Source organism: Solea solea, chromosome 16 (assembly GCF_958295425.1).
Source record: "Solea solea chromosome 16, fSolSol10.1, whole genome shotgun sequence".
NCBI classification, from domain to species: Eukaryota; Metazoa; Chordata; class Actinopteri; order Pleuronectiformes; family Soleidae; genus Solea; species Solea solea.
In genome coordinates this window covers 20,832,997-20,852,744 of record NC_081149.1, presented here as the reverse complement: position 1 = coordinate 20,852,744, position 19,748 = coordinate 20,832,997, and the positions used below count along the sequence as shown (strand labels likewise).

At 39.1% G+C, this 19,748-nt stretch overlaps 2 protein-coding genes across 4 annotated transcripts; both read right to left on the bottom strand.

Annotated features, from left to right (window-relative positions):
* Nucleotides 1–373: 373 nt before the first annotated feature.
* polr3h (polymerase (RNA) III (DNA directed) polypeptide H) lies at nt 374–4,798 on the bottom strand. Its single transcript, XM_058653458.1, has 6 exons — nt 4,453–4,798; nt 3,251–3,347; nt 2,885–2,971; nt 2,112–2,175; nt 1,766–2,000; nt 374–1,252 (listed from the first exon to the last, which is right to left on the bottom strand). Exons 1-6 carry the CDS (start codon nt 4,561–4,563, stop codon nt 1,202–1,204), a joined length of 645 nt encoding a protein of 214 aa, XP_058509441.1. The 5' UTR covers nt 4,564–4,798; the 3' UTR covers nt 374–1,201.
* A 2,184-nt stretch (nt 4,799–6,982) lies between these two features.
* LOC131475332 (aconitate hydratase, mitochondrial) lies at nt 6,983–18,952 on the bottom strand. Of its 3 annotated transcripts, XM_058653387.1 has the most exons (18): nt 18,897–18,952; nt 16,590–16,732; nt 15,668–15,926; nt 14,304–14,396; nt 13,963–14,121; nt 13,672–13,822; nt 13,222–13,326; nt 13,039–13,130; nt 12,169–12,274; nt 11,616–11,773; nt 11,432–11,505; nt 11,211–11,322; nt 10,832–11,014; nt 10,511–10,606; nt 9,479–9,670; nt 9,112–9,244; nt 8,585–8,706; nt 6,983–8,445 (listed from the first exon to the last, which is right to left on the bottom strand). In XM_058653387.1, the coding sequence occupies exons 1-18, from the start codon at nt 18,930–18,932 to the stop codon at nt 8,314–8,316; spliced, it is 2,346 nt and encodes a 781-aa protein (XP_058509370.1). In that variant the 5' UTR covers nt 18,933–18,952; the 3' UTR covers nt 6,983–8,313. The 3 variants fall into 3 exon arrangements, with proteins under 3 accessions (XP_058509370.1, XP_058509371.1, XP_058509372.1); XM_058653388.1 differs by lacking the exon at nt 18,897–18,952 and having other exon boundaries at nt 15,668–16,006; nt 16,590–16,724; XM_058653389.1 differs by lacking the exon at nt 18,897–18,952 and having other exon boundaries at nt 15,668–15,966; nt 16,590–16,711.
* Nucleotides 18,953–19,748: the final 796 nt, after the last annotated feature.

Genomic DNA, 19,748 nt, shown 5'->3' with positions numbered 1-19,748 from the left:
TTCATGCATGTGAGGGGAGGGGGGGTCCATCTATTTTTCTGATAAAAACTCCATAGAGTCTGACCCAGTTTCTGAGACAAACATGAAGAGGCCACACATAGCTGTCACATGAATTGGCTCAGTACATTTGTGGTTGTACAACAAACACAAGAGCATGTGTGAGCTGCAAACTAACAGAGCAGGACTCTGCTCTTCACTGCTGCCAAAACTGCAGGATTAAAAGGCCCTAATCCTTTTTTCATATACTTTTATATATCACACACACAATTGGAAAATTCTCAGGCCACAGACACTCATGCTTATTATGTGGTATTTTATGTACTGCAGCGTGATTTAAGAGAAAAGCAAAATATGACAAGGCTGTCAAACAAACTGAGGTTGTGTGCACGTGTATTTGGGTCAGACGTAGCATTTACAATACAAATACATTGTTATCATGCTATATTCTATATAGTCTTGATGACGCATTAGCGATCTGACCAACAGGTAGTTTCTAACAAAATATCAACGTCTTCTCACCTTCATACTCAGTGTCTTTATGCAAGTTATCATGTCATTAGGGATTAAAGCATTAAAAGGTACAGTATGTAATCTATTGGAGATGAATATTCTACACCTCACTTTTCTCTTCAAAGTGTGTTGAAAAACCTATGTAGCCTTCACTCAGAAGGAATTAGTTTGTCCATCGTGGGCTACTGCAAAGACATGGTGGCCCATGGTGACCTCGGTAAAGCTGGCTTGGCTCCTGATATAAATATAAAAGGCTCATTCTGGAGTAGATAATGAATAATAATTCACACAATCAGGTGATTGCTCAAAAAGTACCAAATCAACAAGTTGTCAACTAAATTTTACACACTGGACCTTTAAATTGCACCTACTGATCCATAATAATCTGAAGTTGTGCATGTCTTTGAGTAACATGTCACAATGCATTCAATTTTATTTAAATAAAAATAGCTGGGGTCAAAATCTCACATGAAATCCACCAAGTTCAAGTACTTCAGTCTTTTCTTCACATACAGCATGGAGTTTGTTTTACAAGTTGATGTTTTGAGAACATCGTTTACCAAACGATCAGTCTCGAGTCTCTCAAAAAACAAGGTTCTGTGTCTCCAGCCCACCGTCCCATCGACCAGCCCGACGACTGTGCCTCATCCTTCGGGTGGACCTGCTCCTAACAAGGAGATCTGCTGCAGGGCTAACTGTTCCACCAGGACAGTAGCCCTAGCCCCGGCTCACAGATGGTCCCCTGAAACAACAGCATGAGCGGTCAGATAAGAATGAAGCTCAAGATCAAAACTGTTGGTTTAGCTTGTGAAGCCAAAGACTCACTACAAACCAGTCATAACAGTGAAGATTACGGTGTGCTAAATCTCTACAATGTTCATATTTGAGAAGCAGAAATCAAAGTTGTTTTTATTTTCATAATGAACAAAACAAATAGATTAGATAGATTAATTTAGCAGCTTATCAACTCATTGATTAATTAATTAACTAACTAAGAAATGTGGTAAACTAAAAGCCTCTCTGCTCCATTTGGTGTGAGAAAGACTTGATGACAGGTTATGATGCACTTAGTGTCAAAATTAAATGAGTTATGGAGTTGCATGAATAACAAATATATGTCAACACAGCTTCAACCTACAGAGAGTCTGCGTCAACCAAACGTTCACCCATTTATCAACAACTTTGTGACTGTTTCTTTTTATTTGAGCAGATCTCCTTGTGATGTAAACGTGCTTATCATGAGGTTCATTCTTACAATCAGAGTGTACGGCGCTTCCTTCTTCTCCCTGCTCTCCTCCGCTGGCTGTTCTGTCGACTGACCCGGTTGAGCCGGTGTGTCTGTCGCTGCTGCAGTCGGGCCCGTTGGTGAAGTATCCACAAAGACCTCGTCTGTCACCCGGAAACGGATCTCCTCTCCCTGGTCCATGTAGAGGTCATGAGCCCCTTCATCCGTCTCATACTCCCAGAGCCAAACTTGCTCTGCTTCGTCACTGTCACTGCAGTTAAGGAAGGGAAACTGCAGCCACTTCAGCTATGGCCATAAAAAATGATTTCATATGTGACACAGTAATGTTAATGTTACTAATCACAATGCAGGATACAACTTTGCAGGCTGTTGTAGAGACTCCGGTGGAATGAGGATGTCATCAAAGAAGCCCATTGTCACTAAAGCGGAGAGATACAGCGTCAAATCAAATTTTTAAAAAGGTACTACAGATGAAGCAAGAGAGTGTAATCAATGAGTATAATCCATGTCTTGCTTCTTTTGAATATCTAGAATGAATGTGTGAATATAATCGTAAAAACTAGCACCCCTTTCAGCTCATATCAACAATAATCTGCATCCATATAAACTCAAATAAACAAAAAGAAATCACCAGGCATGAACATGTTATTGTAAACAGAAAGCCAATTCTTCCCTCTGCAGTTGTTTGCTTGGTTTCAGAAAGCACTACTGATGAGAAACAGCAACAGGGATGTATTATATTAGACCAAAAGCAAAGTTTAGTTCACAGCTAATAGTCGAGTCCTGGCTGATAAGAAACAATCAGGAAGTGAATGCATATAGACAACTGCATTATCGTTTTCAAATGTCTCCCTCTCTACCCGTCCAGACTAAAGTGCAACCTTGGAGTTTTTTTTATATTAAAATGGAGCCAGCAACCTGTTTGTAATTGTTTTTGGGCCTCTAAAACACTGGGGTGTTGTTAATGGTAGGCATTTGTGGAGCAGAATTGATGCTTTTTTAATATGGAGAAAGCCTCAGTTTCTCACTTTCTTAGGCCATAACCTCCATCCCCAGAAAATGAAATACTTTTTAAGATTTGCATCTTAAAGTCAAACAGTGAGAAAGACAAACAAAACGAGAAGTTACCATGAACTCCCTCCTGACTGCAATACTTGATCTTGCCGACCAGGATCTCGTCGAGGAAAGGGTGAAAAACCACATACCTGAAATTAACTGACAGAAAGACCAAGGGAGTGAATCAAGTGGGTAAAAGGCTCAAACAACATCACTGCTGGACTATAAAATTCTGCTCTACTTGGGATTTTAGTAAGTTAATCATTTTCTCCATCTCCCTTTGATCTGCATGTGTTTCCATGTTGACAAAGGTTACAGTTCTGCCCTGACACAGAACATGATTGCTTCGATCAAAGTATTAAAAATACACGCACCATACAATTGTATGGGAGAAATGCACAAACAATGATCACAGCAATGGCAACGCCATCCTAATACCTTTGGTGTGTGAGGCTCCGTCTCCAGGGAATATGTAGGAATCATCCAGTTTAGTGACGTCGTACAAGCAGATGCAGAGGCCAATGTTGTAAACCACCTGAGGGGATGAGAGAAGGTCAGAGTGCAGCTCACAAAAAACATGCTGGACGTACAGGTTTCCACCATGACTGCAACACAGACTCACTGAGATCAAGCTCATAAAACAACATTTCCATTATTCTTACCCAACACAAACTACCGTGCTTCCAAACAAATCACACAAAAGCACAGATCACATTTTTGTGATTTTGTTAAATGTTAAATTTAACATTTAATGTTTAGTGTGTCTATGATTTGATCAATTACAAGCAACTCAAATATTAGATATTAATAGTCTTGAGAGTGTGGAAGAGACAGAACAGAACAATTATTGTACAATTGTTATTTTGAAAAATCGATCAATATTTTGTATCTTATTGATAATAACTCATATAGTATTCATCTATAAACCAACATTTCTTGTTGTCTACTAAAGTGTCCAGCATTTACCAGATTCAAGGATTTGTATCTATTAATTATAGACCTTTTAGTTCTGTATGATGCTTCACATCCATCTTTCAGTTACTGCCATCAGGCAGACGCTATAAAGTCCCACTTTCCCGTAAAAACATCAACAAAAGGTTCTTTGTTCCCTCTGCAATATCCACCCTGATCAAAATCGAACAGCCAACACACTGCACATGTTTTTTTATCTTTTTCTTCTTCTTCTTCATCTCACCTTGGCCTTGTTCTTTAAGCAGATTTTCTCCTGTGACTTTAGCAGCTTTTTTCATAACGTAAACAACACGGAATATCAGGGGAAAATTCCAGTAAAAGCATCAATGTTACCTTCACATGTATGCACAGACTTGAGTGCACATTTTCACCTGTATTTTCTACAGTATTTGATCCGCTACAAAAACATTAGTAACACATAAAGCCCTTAATAACACACTGCAATAACATATTACTGGGGATTCTTACTTTTTAACGAACACTTTAAAGTGAAAATCCCGAATCATAATTAATGAATGTACTAAATTATGAGGAGGTGACCTGACTGAAATGATGCAGTCTCCCCCTTGTGGTACTTCAAAATAACGTACTAGAGACACTCAATGATTGTTATTATCCTGGTGATAGCAGTTGTTTGTGAAGTTTTTCTAAGTGAGGCTCACACTCACCTTATTGGCCAGTTTCTTGTTGAGCTCCTCGGCTATGGCCTCGTTGAGTTTTCTGTGGAAATTCCACGGAGAAATCCTGACAGTGTCGACCATCTCCACCAACACAAACATGATGTCAGCCGTCAGCAGCTTCACACACGCGCGCCGCCGGTCAGACGTAGCACGCTGACAACAGGACGAGTCTCTTTGTTTTTATTTTTTTCAGAACTTCATTTGCTGTTTATTCCTCTCTGTAAATCACCACAGCGGAGAAACACTGAACACGTCCGTTCACACGCTGCTAACTACGCCACAAAAACTACTACACTAGTCCGCGGGGATGTCCGAGGCAGCCATGTTGTCTCCATGTGAGTGTTTGCGACAGTGGCATTTTACGACATGTCGCAAAACTTAAAAGCACGTTGTACTTTCTTTTTCTTGTTTACATTATACACACATTACTTTATTTATACTATGTGTAGTTTGTATGCTTTATTTTATTTATAAAATTATTTAATTGATAATTATATTTGAATAAAGTAAAGTAGATAATTGACAGTAGTTTGATTTAAGCTCAGAAAGTAGTGGACAAAAAATGACTGAATAATAATATGAATAGGAATAAACAGAACTTAATGAATGTCAGAGAAAGTTAATGTTATCACAGAACCGAGATCTAATTTTTTTTTAAAACCCACACACACAAAACCACCACTTTACAATTTATTCTGTATTAATTTACAATGTGCAAAGTAAATGTCAATATGTTTGACAGTTATCTTCCAAGCTACAAATCTGAAGACATGTTATTCACCCATCTACTTTTACAACAATTAATGCCAAAACAGGATTGTGAGGGGAATTACAGTAAAAATCAGTTCTTACTACATTTTTATTTGTTGTGTCAAATGCAAACATGTTTAAGAATTTGTTGTTTGTTTTTAAAACAACGATGAGAGGAAGATTGACCAAATCACCTGAGAATAAAATGACACACCATTAACAGCATTATTTGATTTTTCCTATTACAAACACATGGTTACTGAACCAGTGAACAGGTAGCATCTTACAACACAGTAAGCAAACTGTCCTAATTCTCACAAGCGGGCACAGCTGTTAAATTTCATTGCAGAGGAAGAATGGACATGAAATTAATCAGCATGTTTTCATGATCCAGGTGCATATTGTACATAACCATTATAGAATTAGTCTTTTTTTGGATGACTGTTCAAACACAAACACCGGCTAACCATTATTCCTGAACATTTTTAGGCCTCTTTGGCTGTACATGTGACACACAAGATGGGCGTAATGATAAGGGCATTAAACAGGTTTGTGATGATTCTAAAATGGCTGAGTTTAATAACAGTATGTCATTCAAGTCATAAAGTCATATAAATTGGCTTGCTGCTTTTTCACCTTTATTAAAAAAAATAGCATGTCTCTTTTCAATGTCGAGGCCAAACAATCCAATATTTGTGCTCTCATTAAACCAACAATCCCCATTTTAACATGTCTGTGAAACCATTACATAACTGGAGATTTGGTTCATTACAAACCACTAAGGGGACACTTCAGAAGCAATAGTAGTACGTTGCCTACCTGGTATATTATATAAGAAATTATTTATTATTTACAAACTGGGTGAGTTTTTAGTACCACAGTAACACACAGGACCAAGAATACTCTCACATTAATCATAGCAGCAATGACCTCAGATATTCCTAAGCCCAAAAAATATATAATTAATGACACTTTTTTTTAGTGGTGCACACTACAATAGGTAAATATGATGCCAAGAATATGGTTTATATGTATATTGATCACTATTGAATATGCAAGTTGTATGTCAGTCCCCCATAGTAACACACGAGAGAAAACTATGGAAAGAAACAACAGAGAAAGCACATGTAAAAACTAACCCACAAACGACAACGTGCTAGTGTACAGTCAATCACACACATTTACGTTTTGTAAGGAGAATGCTTTCAGGACCAAACTTTAACCTTAAAAATACATTCAGTTCCAAGACAAACATCTCCTGTTGCAGCTCCACACAGCTATTTCACACACTGGTGGCTCCAGATGTGAGGATGAACTGATAAACTGGGACTTTAACACTAGGAAACCGCAACAACATATCCATCCACATAACGCCTGAGCTGCATGACCAACTGACCTGTGAATGTCAGTGAAATGACAAGACTGAAGATCTACAACACCAGAGAGGAGATGTTTCACTAGAATCGATGCAAGTGTGGTTTCTTTCGTGTTGCTAATACACCAGAATTTAAATGACTGCCTGTACAGCTTTACCATCTAAGAACACAAACCTAACCATATCTTATTTAACCAAACCTCAGGTAGTGCATGAGTGAATGTGTGTCAAACACAAGTGCAATAAAGGCAGTGGGAATAATCCAGATCCAAAACCTAGTGACAGCTAGATGGGGGTAACAGTAGCAGAGGCAGGTAATTGTTTTTTTTAACAGTGTAGCTCCACTATACAGTGACTGAGACACTGAGACACAAGTCAATAACTGTATTAGATTACAGCTCTGTAGATAATACCACAAGTGTATTCATGTAAATTCAACATTTCAGTCATCTTACTGAAATGCTGGAATAATATTTGATGAGGAGGAGGAGGTTTGATGAAGGTTGGATTCAAGTGTGAAACTTAGTACTGTTTAGCCTTCTTTTTAGGTTAGTGATCTGTATAAATTAAGTTTGTACACCACTTTTATGTTTGCACTTCCAACACCATAGTTTCTGAAGAGGGCAACAAGAAACCAAACAGAATGATTGGCATCTGAGAATGGAACAGTGTATGAAATTAACTTTTAAAAAGTGCTGCTTGTATGAACGATATATCTAGAGACACACACTGCTAACCTGCTTTCCTGTAAGTCCACCCATCAACTGGGTTTTCTTTCACAGTATCTCTGTCTGTGCATGTATGAGTTCATGTGTATGTTTCTGTGTGTGCGCTTTTTATCGTTACAGCGACATTATGTGTGTATGTGTGTGGTGTGGTGTGTGTGCGCGCGTGTGTGCGGAGTTCTTGCTTTAACTAATGCTAGATCCATACTACTCTGGTTTTGTTTAAAACACATACATTTTGCTCCGGATACACCAGTCGTCCTCACTACCTTGGGGATTTATAGCCCCAAATATGTAGAAGTTTAAAAGCACTGCTGACTCAGTTTTTGTTTGAAAACGTCAGGACTACGTTTGAATATAGATGGGCAAAAAACGGAACAATGATGCAGTTACCCACATTCACTTCCCTGATTGTTTTTTTTCTCACCTCTGGTTTCATAATAGAAATCCTTGTTCTATCACCATTGATGTTTGTCATTACTAAGCAAACAACAGATTAGGGAATCATCGTCCCGTTAACACTTGTATGTTTTTGGCATATGAGTAGGTACAGGGGTCACACAGCAGAGTAGTGGTTAGCGTTGTTGCCTTGCAGCAAAAAGACCTGGGTTCATGACCTGATCAGAACAAGGGAGTGTGCATGTTCTCCTCGTGTGTGTGTGTGTGTTCTCTGGTGTCCTCCCATAGTCCAAAAACATGCAGAGGTTAATTGGACACTCTGAAGCACCCCTGTGACCCTCATGTGCAGGATAAAGCAGTAGATGGATAGTATAATAGGTGCTTACTTCTGAAACAGAGATAAAACAATTTTTAAATGGAAACGGTAGTATGGATGTAGCCTGAGCATGACTGCAGCTGTCCCCTAATCAAGCCTGGTTACCTTCTATCATTTAAACTGTCTCTTGCTCTTTGCGAAGCCTCTCTTCTAGGCGCGCATTACTACCCTTCTTTGCCAACATCGTTGGCCCACACAGGCCCTGACTTCGTCCTTGCCGCCACCTACTGCAGTTCCTTCATCCTGTTGAGGGCCGAGCCAGCCTTGAACCACTCAATCTGTGTCTCATTGAAGGTGTGGTTTAGAGAGATGGACTCCTGGCTGCCGTCGGCGTGCTTGATCACTGCTGTCAGTGGCTGGACAAGGGACATCACAGGCAAACATGAATCATGTGTCAATCAATCCAGGTTTTCTTTAACATAATGTTAATATAATGTTAGGAGAAGCTGGGCCATCCTTTGGATTAAGACTTCATCAGTGCAGAACACTCCTCACCTTGCCAGGGGCAAACGATTTCAGGTAAGTGATTGAAATCTTGTCATTGGGGAGAATTTTCTCGTAGTCGTCGGGGTCGACAAAAGTCAGCGGAAGCAGGCCTTGTTTCTTCAGATTAGTCTCTGTGAGGAAGAGGAGAAAAATATGAGAACACAGCAAGATACTCAATTTCCCATAACCAGAAACTGTCTGACAGGGGTTAATCTGTTGCACAGAAACACAAGGTCAAAGAGACCGAGTGCTACAGATTAGCAGCTGTTCTCACAATGAATTTGCTTTTTTCCCCCCAAAGAGCAACATTTTTTTGTAAGAAACAAACAATCATCTTATCTACACATTTACCTACATTCAGTAAATGCAAATAAAATGGTATTATGGACTGTAATCATTAACTTTGTTGAAGATATCATTCTATTGACTGGTTGTAAACATGGCAGACTAAATTAACATGTTCTCGAGCCATTTTCAACTATTAAGAAATGGCTTCATGTATTACTTATAAAGAATACTAAACAACTGAAACATACCATGGATTCTGGCAAAGCTCTTGACGATAATGGCACGTCCTCCCAGGTGCCGTGGCTCCAGAGCAGCATGCTCTCTGCTGGAACCTTCTCCATAGTTCTCATCTCCAACCACCACCCAGTTTACTCCATTAGCCTGGATTACACAAGGATCAGGGCAAAGACTAGACATATAAAGGCTCATTTATTTTTGTTGTATAGAATCTATTATCAGCGACCGAGACAAATAAATTGCTGAGAAACAAAAAAAGAAAAGGGTTTTTGTTTCGTTTAACAACCCCAATATTAACAGTTATGTTAGCAACTGAATCACGACTGTAAAACAGACACTATTACAAACACTATCAACAAAATCTGCATATTATAATACCTTGTAATGACGGGCCACATCTGGCACGCCTCCGTACTCCCCTGTCAGCTGATTCCTGATCTTGTTGACGGCATCGTTCTCAATGTTGACAGCACCAATTAGCAGATTGTTAGAGATGTTGTCCAGATGACCGCGAAATTTTAGCCAGGGGCCCGCAGCACTAATGTGGTCAGTGGTGCACTTTCCCTTCACCTACAGCAGCAGGTGGATCAGAGAGGAGGGAGAGGATGAGTAGAGGAAAGAGGAAAGAAGAAGGCATGAAGTTTTTATTATCTCTACCCTGTCTCACCCTGTAGTCTGAGCTTCCACCCCAAGGACATTAATCTTTCATTGATCATGATTATATAAAATTTAATACCCTCAATCATTCATTTAAAATTGACCAATATTTTTATTGTAAACATTAATAAAAAATGCAGTATGTTTGATGGGGATTATTTTCAGTTGTTGGGACAGTAATCATAGGACTAACTCAAAACACTCATAAAGGACGATATAACCTAGTGGTTCAACGACATGTACTAAAGGAGCAGCATCTCACAGTGAGACTGCAAAATGCAACAAACAAAGGACTCCTCTGCTCACCCTTCCCTTTCTTGAAAAGCTTTACTGTCACTGCACATTCCTCAGAGTGTTCGAGAACTATGGTAGCCTTCTCATCACAAAAAGGATGGAAACACTCTTTCAAAATTGCCAATGACTGTTTCTTCTTTTATGCGGGTGAATAAATATTTTGTAAGCTTCTGCATCAAAACATGACGAGCATGTCTAGTTGGTCAGCAGAAAAGACAGTGGTGTAGTGGTGGCACAAGATTGCAGCCTTCATTAAGAAAGGCCCTTGACTAAAGTACAAATGTAGCAATTATGGGTGTATATTTAAGTTCTGCAAATAATGTTACACACTGTACCATTAAGGCACAGGGGGATATACATATTTTTGTATGATCTGGTGCATCTTTCCTTCTCCTTCTACAGCTATTAGCTCTCCTGTACTTGCACATAATCACAACCATGCGTCCATCGTCTGCTCACCTTGATGAGGACCCTCATGTCCTCTAGGTCTTTTCCATGCCACTTATCAAAGGGCTCCAGAAGCTGTAGACGGTTGCTCATGGGGTTCACATCCACCTGAATATCAAATCAAGGTGAGACATAAAGGTTCAGGTACAAGTATATTTAAAATAGGTAGGTCAAATTCCCGATTAAACCAAATGTAGTTGAACACAAAATTGCATGCTTTTATTGCTTAGTACAGAACTTGTTCAACTCTTCTAGGACGGTCACCTCACTTTAACGCCTGCCTTCATCATCTCTATTACAGTTATGGATTGTTAAGAGTCAAAACAGAATGACCTTGACTGAGCTGCTCTCAGCTGGAGGGTGCTGGTACGTATCCTGGCCCGGGTCGAAGTCTCTGGAGGGGAGCTCGTCACCAGTGGGTGGTTCCAGCTTGAACTTCTCTCCATTAGGAGCAGTTAGGTAGTCAGTCTCGGGGTTGAAGTTGAGGGTCCCAGCGAGAGCCAAGGCAGTGACAATCTACGTGAAGCACGGGAAATACAAACAGTGATAAGTGTGCACCAGGAGGAACTGAGGATTTCCAAACATCACTGCACTTTTACATGCCCACTATGCTGTGTATGTGAGTTACTTTTATTCAGTGTATTAGTGCCCTTGAGGTTATAAACCTCTGAGCTTGTGCTGTGCTTGATGTTCTAAATGCAACCCTTCTTACCTCAGGAGAGGTGACAAAAGCATGAGTAGCAGGATTAGCATCATTCCTGGCAGTGAAGTTCCGGTTGAAGGATGTCACAATAGTATTCTTCTCTCCCATTTTCACATCCTTCCTGGAGAAAAACAAAATGGGAGATTTTTCAGAATATTCCTGTGTGAAAGAACAAACAATGGTCTTGCTGCTAATGAGGCTAAACTTGGCTTTACAGATGAGTTGTGTACCTGTCCCACTGTCCAATGCATGGTCCACAAGCATTGGCAAGAACAATTCCACCGACATCGTTCAGGATCTTGGCCTGGAGGTGGAACAACATGCATTTTATAAATAATTTCTTTCAGAGACAAAAAAAAACCAGACAAGGACAAATTGCTATAAGTCACTTGCTATAATCAGTTTCTGACTCACATATCCATCCCTCTCAATAGTAGCACGGATCTGTTCAGAACCAGGGGTCACCGTGAACTGGGCCTTACACTTCAGACCTTTATCCAGAGCCTGCTTGGCTAAGGACGCCGCTCTGCCCATGTCCTCATAGCTTGAATTGGTGCAGCTGCCAATCAGACCTGCAACAGACATGTTATGTGTTAGTATGAAACTACAGTCTGTGTGTGTGTCACGTAATAATAATAATAATAATAATAATAATAATAAAACAATAAAAAGTGTTGACGAGGAAAAAAGGATGAGCAAGTCTGTAAGTATAAACATAATTTGCTTATCTTAATTATGCTCTACTCATTTTGTCAGTGACTTTGAATTATGCTGTGTTCTGCACTCATTGGGAAAGGTCACTGTGGAAAATCATCAGCTATATAACAGAGCTGTAATGTGATCAGATCAGATCTGGTCAATAAAACAGCAGGTGCTTAGACAAGGCAATACATATCACATTTCATTGGACAGAGCATTAAATATATGTAAAGTGGAAAGATAATATGGGTGTGTCACAGACACTGACCAACTTTAACCTCCAGTGGCCAGCCGTTTCTCTGAGCTGCAGCTCCGATCTCAGACACAGGGTGGGCCAGGTCAGGAGTGAATGGTCCGTTGATGTGGGGCTTCAACTGTTGGAGGAAGGAAAACAAGCAGTTTCACTATGAGCCTTGGTGCTGCCACGTGTGCCATTACAACCACATGATGCTGAGAACCAGAAGTCAGTGGATAAATGAGAAGTGGCTGCTTAAGTTCCCACTTTCAAACACCTCAGAGATATCCACTTTACTGTCCGGCCTCAGTGGCCAACTCATTCAATTAGCTGATGAATGAATAGTGAAAGGTTGTTATTTAAAACGCTTGACATTTTAGTTGTAACACTACGAAATGTACATATACGTACAAATAAATTATAGTTTCCTGACTGATATTAGTGACATAGTGATAACGTAGTGAGCTTTATATCAAGCATTTAGATAACTCAGTATCAGTATGTAGGGTATTTACACTAAACAGGCAGTTAACTCTTTCAGCAGTTAAGCATGATTCATTTTTGACCACAGTGTTAATGGATGTATTATTCTTCAATGCATTCGATGACAGATCTTGAAGCAGAAATCCAATAAGGCAGGGATGTTGTGCTTTTGTCATGATTAAATGGCTCACAATACTTGGGGGCTGATTTTATTCTTCAAGTATTGCAAATTAATAACATTGATTATTCCCATTTCTTCTTTTTTTTTCATCAAACCAAAATTGAATAATACATTTCTTGAGACTATAACCCATGAGTCATATTTCTAAAGTCAGTCAGTCAGACATTTAGCTAAACTGAACGAGACTGAATCAGGCCAAATAGAAAATTAAGTGTTAGTGCTAGAGTGTTTTAACTCACCTTACTCAGATTAATCTCAATGACCTGGTCATATTCACAGCCCTTATCTGGGACCAAGTCATCTTTGAACTGATCAGCTACAGAGGCAATCTCTGAGAGGTCATGAAGAAGGAGACACAGTTAGAGGTGAGAAGGTGAGACACACCGACCAAATACTCAACATACAGAGAGAGTGTGACTGACCTCCACGCCCGGTTTTCTCCAAGTACGTCTTCATACGGTGGTTGTATGGGAAAACAGATGTGGTGGCTCCAATCTCAGCACCCATGTTACAGATGGTGGCCATTCCTGATGATCAAAGTAGTGTAAATTTGACTGTTTACTGTTACTGCAATATATTATTATTATCAAGAAATGTATGGATTTATTCTTAGATTTTTACGTTCTAACATAGGTCAGGTCTATCCACAGACTGCATATAAAAATGGATATTGTCTTCTGGTTTGCAGGATGAGGCCAACCTCTAAGAAGCAATATATTGTAGAGCTACCTGCAAAAAGAAGTGATTTGGACTATGGGAAAATTAGCCTACTTCTGTCAATAAACATTTCACTGAGGAGTTAAAAGTAGGTTCCCATTTCGAGGAAAAAAGACGATAAAGCATGGCAAATATGAGTAGTATCTCATCCTTACCAGTGCAGGAGATGGAGTCAACTCCAGGCCCATGATACTCTACAATGGCCCCAGTGCCACCCTTCACAGTCAGGATGCCAGCCACCTTTAGAATAACGTCCTTTGGAGAGGTCCAGCCAGACAGGGTGCCTGTCAGCCTCACTCCAATCACCTGGTGGAGAAAAGTACATTGTTTTTAACAGATAACAACAAAAACAAATAGACGTCTGTGGAGACAAACAAAAAAGATGCTTTTAACGTTAATTAGATTCATATATATTTAGAAGTCATGAAATTATGCCAAAAACTCACTTTGGGACACTTGAGCTCCCATGGGATTCCAGCCATGACATCCACGGCATCAGCTCCACCCACTCCAATACAGATGGCACCCAGACCACCGCCATTGGGAGTGTGGGAGTCTGTGCCAATCAGCATCGCTCCAGGATAAGCATAATTCTCCAGGATAATCTGGCCAAAAAACGAGGATATTTCATTTCCCCATGTAAATTTAAAAAATGTTTGAACATCTGTAAAGAAGCAACACCATTTCTGTACGTCAACTGTCCTGCCCCAAATCCTTTTAAGAAGGAACTGGTGTAGCTCTGAGCCAGTGTACAAAAGAAAAAACAACATAAATCAGTGCACTTTACCTGATGGATGATGCCTGAGCCTGGTTTCCAGAAGCCAACTCCATATTTGGCTGCAGCTGTTGCGAGGAAGTTGTAAACCTCGTGGTTCACCTCCTGAGTTAAAGTAATTAGGGAGGTGTCAGAGACTCTGTCAAGGTTATTTCTGTGTATTAATAAAGAAAAAACTTGGATTTTACATCCTTTTATTCAAACTAAATACGGTTTCTCCAGGTTCTTCGGTTTCCTCCCACAGTCCAAAAACATGCAGATTTGGGGATTCGGCAAATTGGACAATCTAAATTGACTGTAGGTGTGAGAGTGAATGGTTGTTTGTCTCCATGTGGCCCTCTGATGGACTGGAGACCTGTTTAGGGTGTACCCCATCTTTTGCCCCATCTCAGCTGGGACTGGCACCAGCGCCCACCGCAACCCTCATTTTGAGGATAAAGTGGTAAAACACGGACGACTACATTGTTTTATTTTTCAAGAAACCAGAAACCAAATCTAACCCCGGAAATAACGACAAAGAAAAATAGTACTTTATTTTGTGTTGGCTTATATATGGTATATATATTGCTTGTATGCAAAATGCATCACTTGAATATGGAGGGTCTGCAGTAAAGTACAATGTTGTAGCCCTTTGGTGGCAAGGACCCGAAACCAAACGTTACATAGTGCAAATGCAGCCGATGCAGACATGCTCAGGCTTTGACAGAGGTGCCATTCACCCTGTTGTAGGATGATGTACCATCAAAATAATCTTTGCGACGTTATCTGAACGCTGAAATCCTACACTGTGTCCCTTCAAAACTGTCAGGTTACAATGTAAAACAGCATCATATAAACACCACTCAAAAATAGTGGCAGAAGTTCATTGGAGTCAAAGGAGAATCTATCTGTAACTGCATTTGCCAACACATTCATTGGATATTATGAAATTACAATCACACACATTCTGTAAGCACACATGATTAGTGTTGGCATCTAATGCTGCAGGTATCAAATGTGACTTAATTTGTCTGATTGGCTGTAAAATAAATGACCCATAACTTTAACCTGAAATCAGCTTCATAGTAGTCAGGACAGGCAGTTTTACACAAGAGGCACAATGGCTTTCTTCAGTACAGAAAACAGTATGTCAATATTCATCTTGGATTTAATAAGTTACCTGATGTTTACATTATTCAAGGCTCTCCTTGAATAATTGGAGGAAGTAACTGATTACAGTAGAACAGAGGCAAGTGGCATTGACAGAAGCTCAATAACACGGTTCTTGTCAGATATTAACTAAACAGCATTTTTACCTCCTTACGTTGGTACATTGCAACCAATGAGTGTAGTATAGTTATAAATAAATATAAAGTAAACACAGTAATAGTCCTCACCTTAGCCCTCTTCAGGTCCTCAACCCCCCCGATCTGAGCCTCAATCAGGTGATCACAGTGGATGGTGGAGGGAACAGCCACCTTGGCCAGACCACTGCTGATAAACTGGAGCATCGCCATCTGAGCCGTGGCATCCTGCATAGCCACACGGTCTGGATGCAGGCGAAGATATGTGCGGCCACGATCAATCTCCTGCCGTGCAGGATCATCCAGGTGACTGTACACTATCTTCTCTGACAGAGTGAGAGGCCTATTGAGCCTGTAAGGTGGATTGTTGCAATAATTTGATGAATATTGTCCTGTGTTTGAAGAATCAGAGGAACATTTTTTCCCTTAATACTGAAAAGGAAACAAGCCAATATGATATTCAGAGTAAGCATCAGTTCAAAATTACTGGATCAGATATTGAAAAAGTAAAATCTGATATGATTCTAAAACTTTAAATATCACATAAAGGATTCCTTTTAGCACAGGCTGTAAAAAAAGACTTACGCCACCAAAGTCATGTGACCAGGATGTAAGCAAGGGATATAGTGATCATGTGAGCTTTGTGGATTAACTTTAATATGGAAGAAGACAAGGCAAAACAGACAAGTGTCATTTTGATAAAAGACCTCATGAGATTCAATCTCAACCAAGAAATCACTTTTGATTTATTTTACAAAGTCCATCTAACATTGCGTTAGGAAAGTACCAGTTGGAACAACTACTTCAACAGCCACTTGACAAACGTGTGCTCCTATTTCTGGATTACAGCATATGATCATCTTGTTGTTAGCTACTGGGGCCTGCTACTCAACAGGGTAAACTTCACAAGATTTTCTGTGTTGCTTTAAGGAACACCAGCCATTCCTGTAAGTGTAATGAATAAGGGATGTGTCAATGTGCATGGTGCATGTGTAACTGTGAAACTGCTGCTGACCTTGTGCGAACAATATTGATGTTTTCGTTCATCTTCTCATAGTTAATGCTGGAGCCGGGTTCAAAGCGGCTCATGGCCACCTTGGCTTTGGCGTTGAAGGCTGCTGAGACATGAAATCTCCTCGCACCGGTTCCAAGGGCCACCTAAACCAAGGAGAAAATAAAATTCAGACAAATATAACCATAAGCAACATTTATATAGAGAGTTTAGGGTTAACTCACACATTTTTACTTTAGATAATAAATATGGAGCAGAAACAAATAGAAAATTACGATAAATAATCAGGGACCAAAACAGTTAAACCTAATCATGCTCTTAACAGTAAAGATGAGGCTGAAAGAAAGTCTAGATAAGCACTTAGCATATCTAAGACTGGTAAGATTTCTTTTGCAAGATTAGTACAAAAATTTGAAATGTTCTACAGAACACAGGATGAGGCTTACTAAGACAAAACACTAGATCTTTAACATTTGCCTTCTGAAATGTTTATTTCCATCAGTGAAAATACTTTGTGCCTTTCCCTAGACATTGCATATACAGACATTTCATCAAAATTTCATCAGGATGCTGATATTCTTCTGAAACATTTTCATTTTCATGACATCTGTTGTTCAAGCCATTACATGACTAGATAAAAGCCGGTGATACCAATAGGTGGTCCCATCTGTTATTCAGTAGTAGGGAAATCTTAAAAAAAAAAGTTCAGTTTGCTTATTATCCGTCATTCAGTGTTGATTTCCAGTGGAAAGGACAAGTGGGTGAAAGTTTACACAGCTCATAGTGCAGGTCTCACTCGCTGGACGGACCATCCGACAGCTCGTCTCTTACACTGTTAATTATGTATGAGCACAAGGGTACACGCACAGTGTCAATAAATTGGTGGTGAAACCATCACACTGTAAACATGTCCTTATCATCTGACCAACGTGCCAACAGTAACAGTAGTCAGTCTCCAATGTCTTGGCATTAAGTTAGCATGAATAGGTCTTGTTTCAATTTGATAGAGTTTGGTTTACCGTTTTATATATGTGTCACTTGAATGAGTCTGAAAACAGCATCATAGAGGCTCTAACCAGCCCAAGAAGGAGCTGCTTCTGTTCCTCACTGAGGCTAATCAATATTATATAATATTAATAATAATATTGATTAATATTAATATTAATAAACAATATACTGTTTATAAATTGCATGTTTTCAGTTAAGCTGTTTATTGTATCCACCTGCTGTTTCATTTATCTTTCTTATCTTCTCTCCTTTGACCTCACAAAATATTGTCATCATCATCACCATTATTATAATAATCAGAGGTCAAGTGACTTGATTCGAGTCTGACTTAAGTTGCAAACAAGGACTTGAAACTCGACTTCAGACTTGACTTAGACTTGAGTAGAATGACTCAAAATGACTTATAGACATAGAATATTTAAATGTTCTCAAATATTGAGGAGTTAACATTACATTTTGTTTTTGCAACATGGAGAACATTTAACATAGGTCTAATGTCAGTATTCTTTACATTACTATGTAGATCTATTTATATTAATTTTATTGATGTTCATTGTATAAACTGTTTAATAAACTCTTCAGTTGTATGGGACCACGGAGCAGTCCTTACATTGTATGAGTAATGCAGTGTTTCTGTTACAGATAAAAATCTAGCAGTTCAAAATGACTGGGAAATCATCTTCATCTTCGTTAAGACTTGACTTGTAACTTGCTTGATATTTGCAAGAATTACTTGGGACTTGCTTTTAGACTTGAGACTTGCTTGTGATTCATGTGACTGACTAACTCCCATCTCTGATAATAATTGTTAGTAGAAATACTACAATATACTACAGGTTTGAAACATACATTAAAGGATGTCGACATTATTTGCTTCACAGGTACTTCACAAATAATTGCTACGTGTTGTTATTGTACATCAGTTCCAGCTGGAGTGAACTACTCTGTAACCTTGCAATCACCTTGTGGACATCAGGACGCTGGGGTCCATTTAGGGCATTATTTATTAGTAATTATGGCCGAATAAGATGCTGCTGTTAGGAATAATGTGGTTTATTTGTTGGTTGTGGACAGACTCGCTTTATAAACGTTACAACGCGTCGCAGCCTGGTGTCAAACGGGGACGCAGTGACCTGACGAGCAGCGGCTCCGTGCGCAGTCTGCGCTACATTTATTTACCCGCCTACGGTGAACCGTGAGCTTTGCAGGCTGCACCAGACAGTAGCATAAACGCACTGTCACATGTGCAGTTCATGACAGCACCGTGAAACACTGTGTAGAAGCCAAATAACGCTTTCTTACCCGCAGCCTAGTGACAGTCAAACAGTAAGACGCCATTTTGCTAACACATATGTGTGGGTCGCGCTAAAATGACGTCACGTGGCAAAGGAGCCCTTTAAATTAATCTTCAAGCGACAAAACATTTGTAAATTTATGCTGGATTATATCATCAGTGACTTTCAACACTTGCTTGAATGTAGTTTATGTCTTCCTAAAGAGCAATACAAAACACAAAATGCAGTATTTTAAACATTATTATAGTTTTAGCGACGTTTCATAATTACAAATCCAAATTTAGGAAGAAAATGTCCGTTTTCTTGAAATAGTTTGAGTTATACCTAAAGACAATATCGTCAGTTGAAAACCAAAAGGCTGCAATGACTGTAGATGTGTGCTCCCATTTCAATAATATTTAATAAATACATATGTATGGTTTTCTTTATGCTTATTAACTTATTTTATTTGTATACATATGTATTGTCTAAGTTCACACTGTATATTTTTTGTCAATCTTTAATTTAAAATATATATATATTCTCTGTCATTTATTTGTATGTCTTTTCCTGTTATGTTGACATTATGAAATAAAGTTCAAATGTACGTTAATAATGTAAAGAATCACTATTCTTCTGTGTACATTTCCTTTAGTGTTAGTACTTAACCCAGGTGGTAAATTTCTTTTTCAGGGTTAATACTGGAAACAACCTGCCATTTAAACTTACTTTTCACTTTGCATAATCATCACAAGATGCTACATGTTATTTACACATATAGATATTATCGATAATAATAATAGAATGTCTTTATTGCCACTGCACTGAAAATAATACCACAAAATCTAAAACAGCTCTCTCAGAGATACTTTCATCACTC

Excerpts from the sequence above, each read along its gene's own strand:
- polr3h (XM_058653458.1), bottom strand. The coding sequence starts at position 4,563 with ATGTTTGTGTTGGTGGAGATGGTCGACACTGTCAGGATTTCTCCGTGG. Across the intron at positions 3,348-4,452 it reads ACAAGAAACTGGCCAATAAG|GTGGTTTACAACATTGGCCT; the intron begins GTGAGTGTGAGC and ends TCATCCCCTCAG. Across the intron at positions 2,176-2,884 it reads CAGTCAGGAGGGAGTTCATG|TGACAATGGGCTTCTTTGAT; the intron begins GTAACTTCTCGT and ends TCTCCGCTTTAG.
- LOC131475332 (XM_058653387.1), bottom strand. The coding sequence starts at position 18,932 with ATGGCGTCTTACTGTTTGACTGTCACTAGGCTGCGG. Across the intron at positions 13,327-13,671 it reads TGACTCCATCTCCTGCACTG|GAATGGCCACCATCTGTAAC; the intron begins GTAAGGATGAGA and ends TTTGATCATCAG. Across the intron at positions 9,671-10,510 it reads ACATGAGGGTCCTCATCAAG|GTGAAGGGAAAGTGCACCAC; the intron begins GTGAGCAGACGA and ends CTGCTGCTGTAG.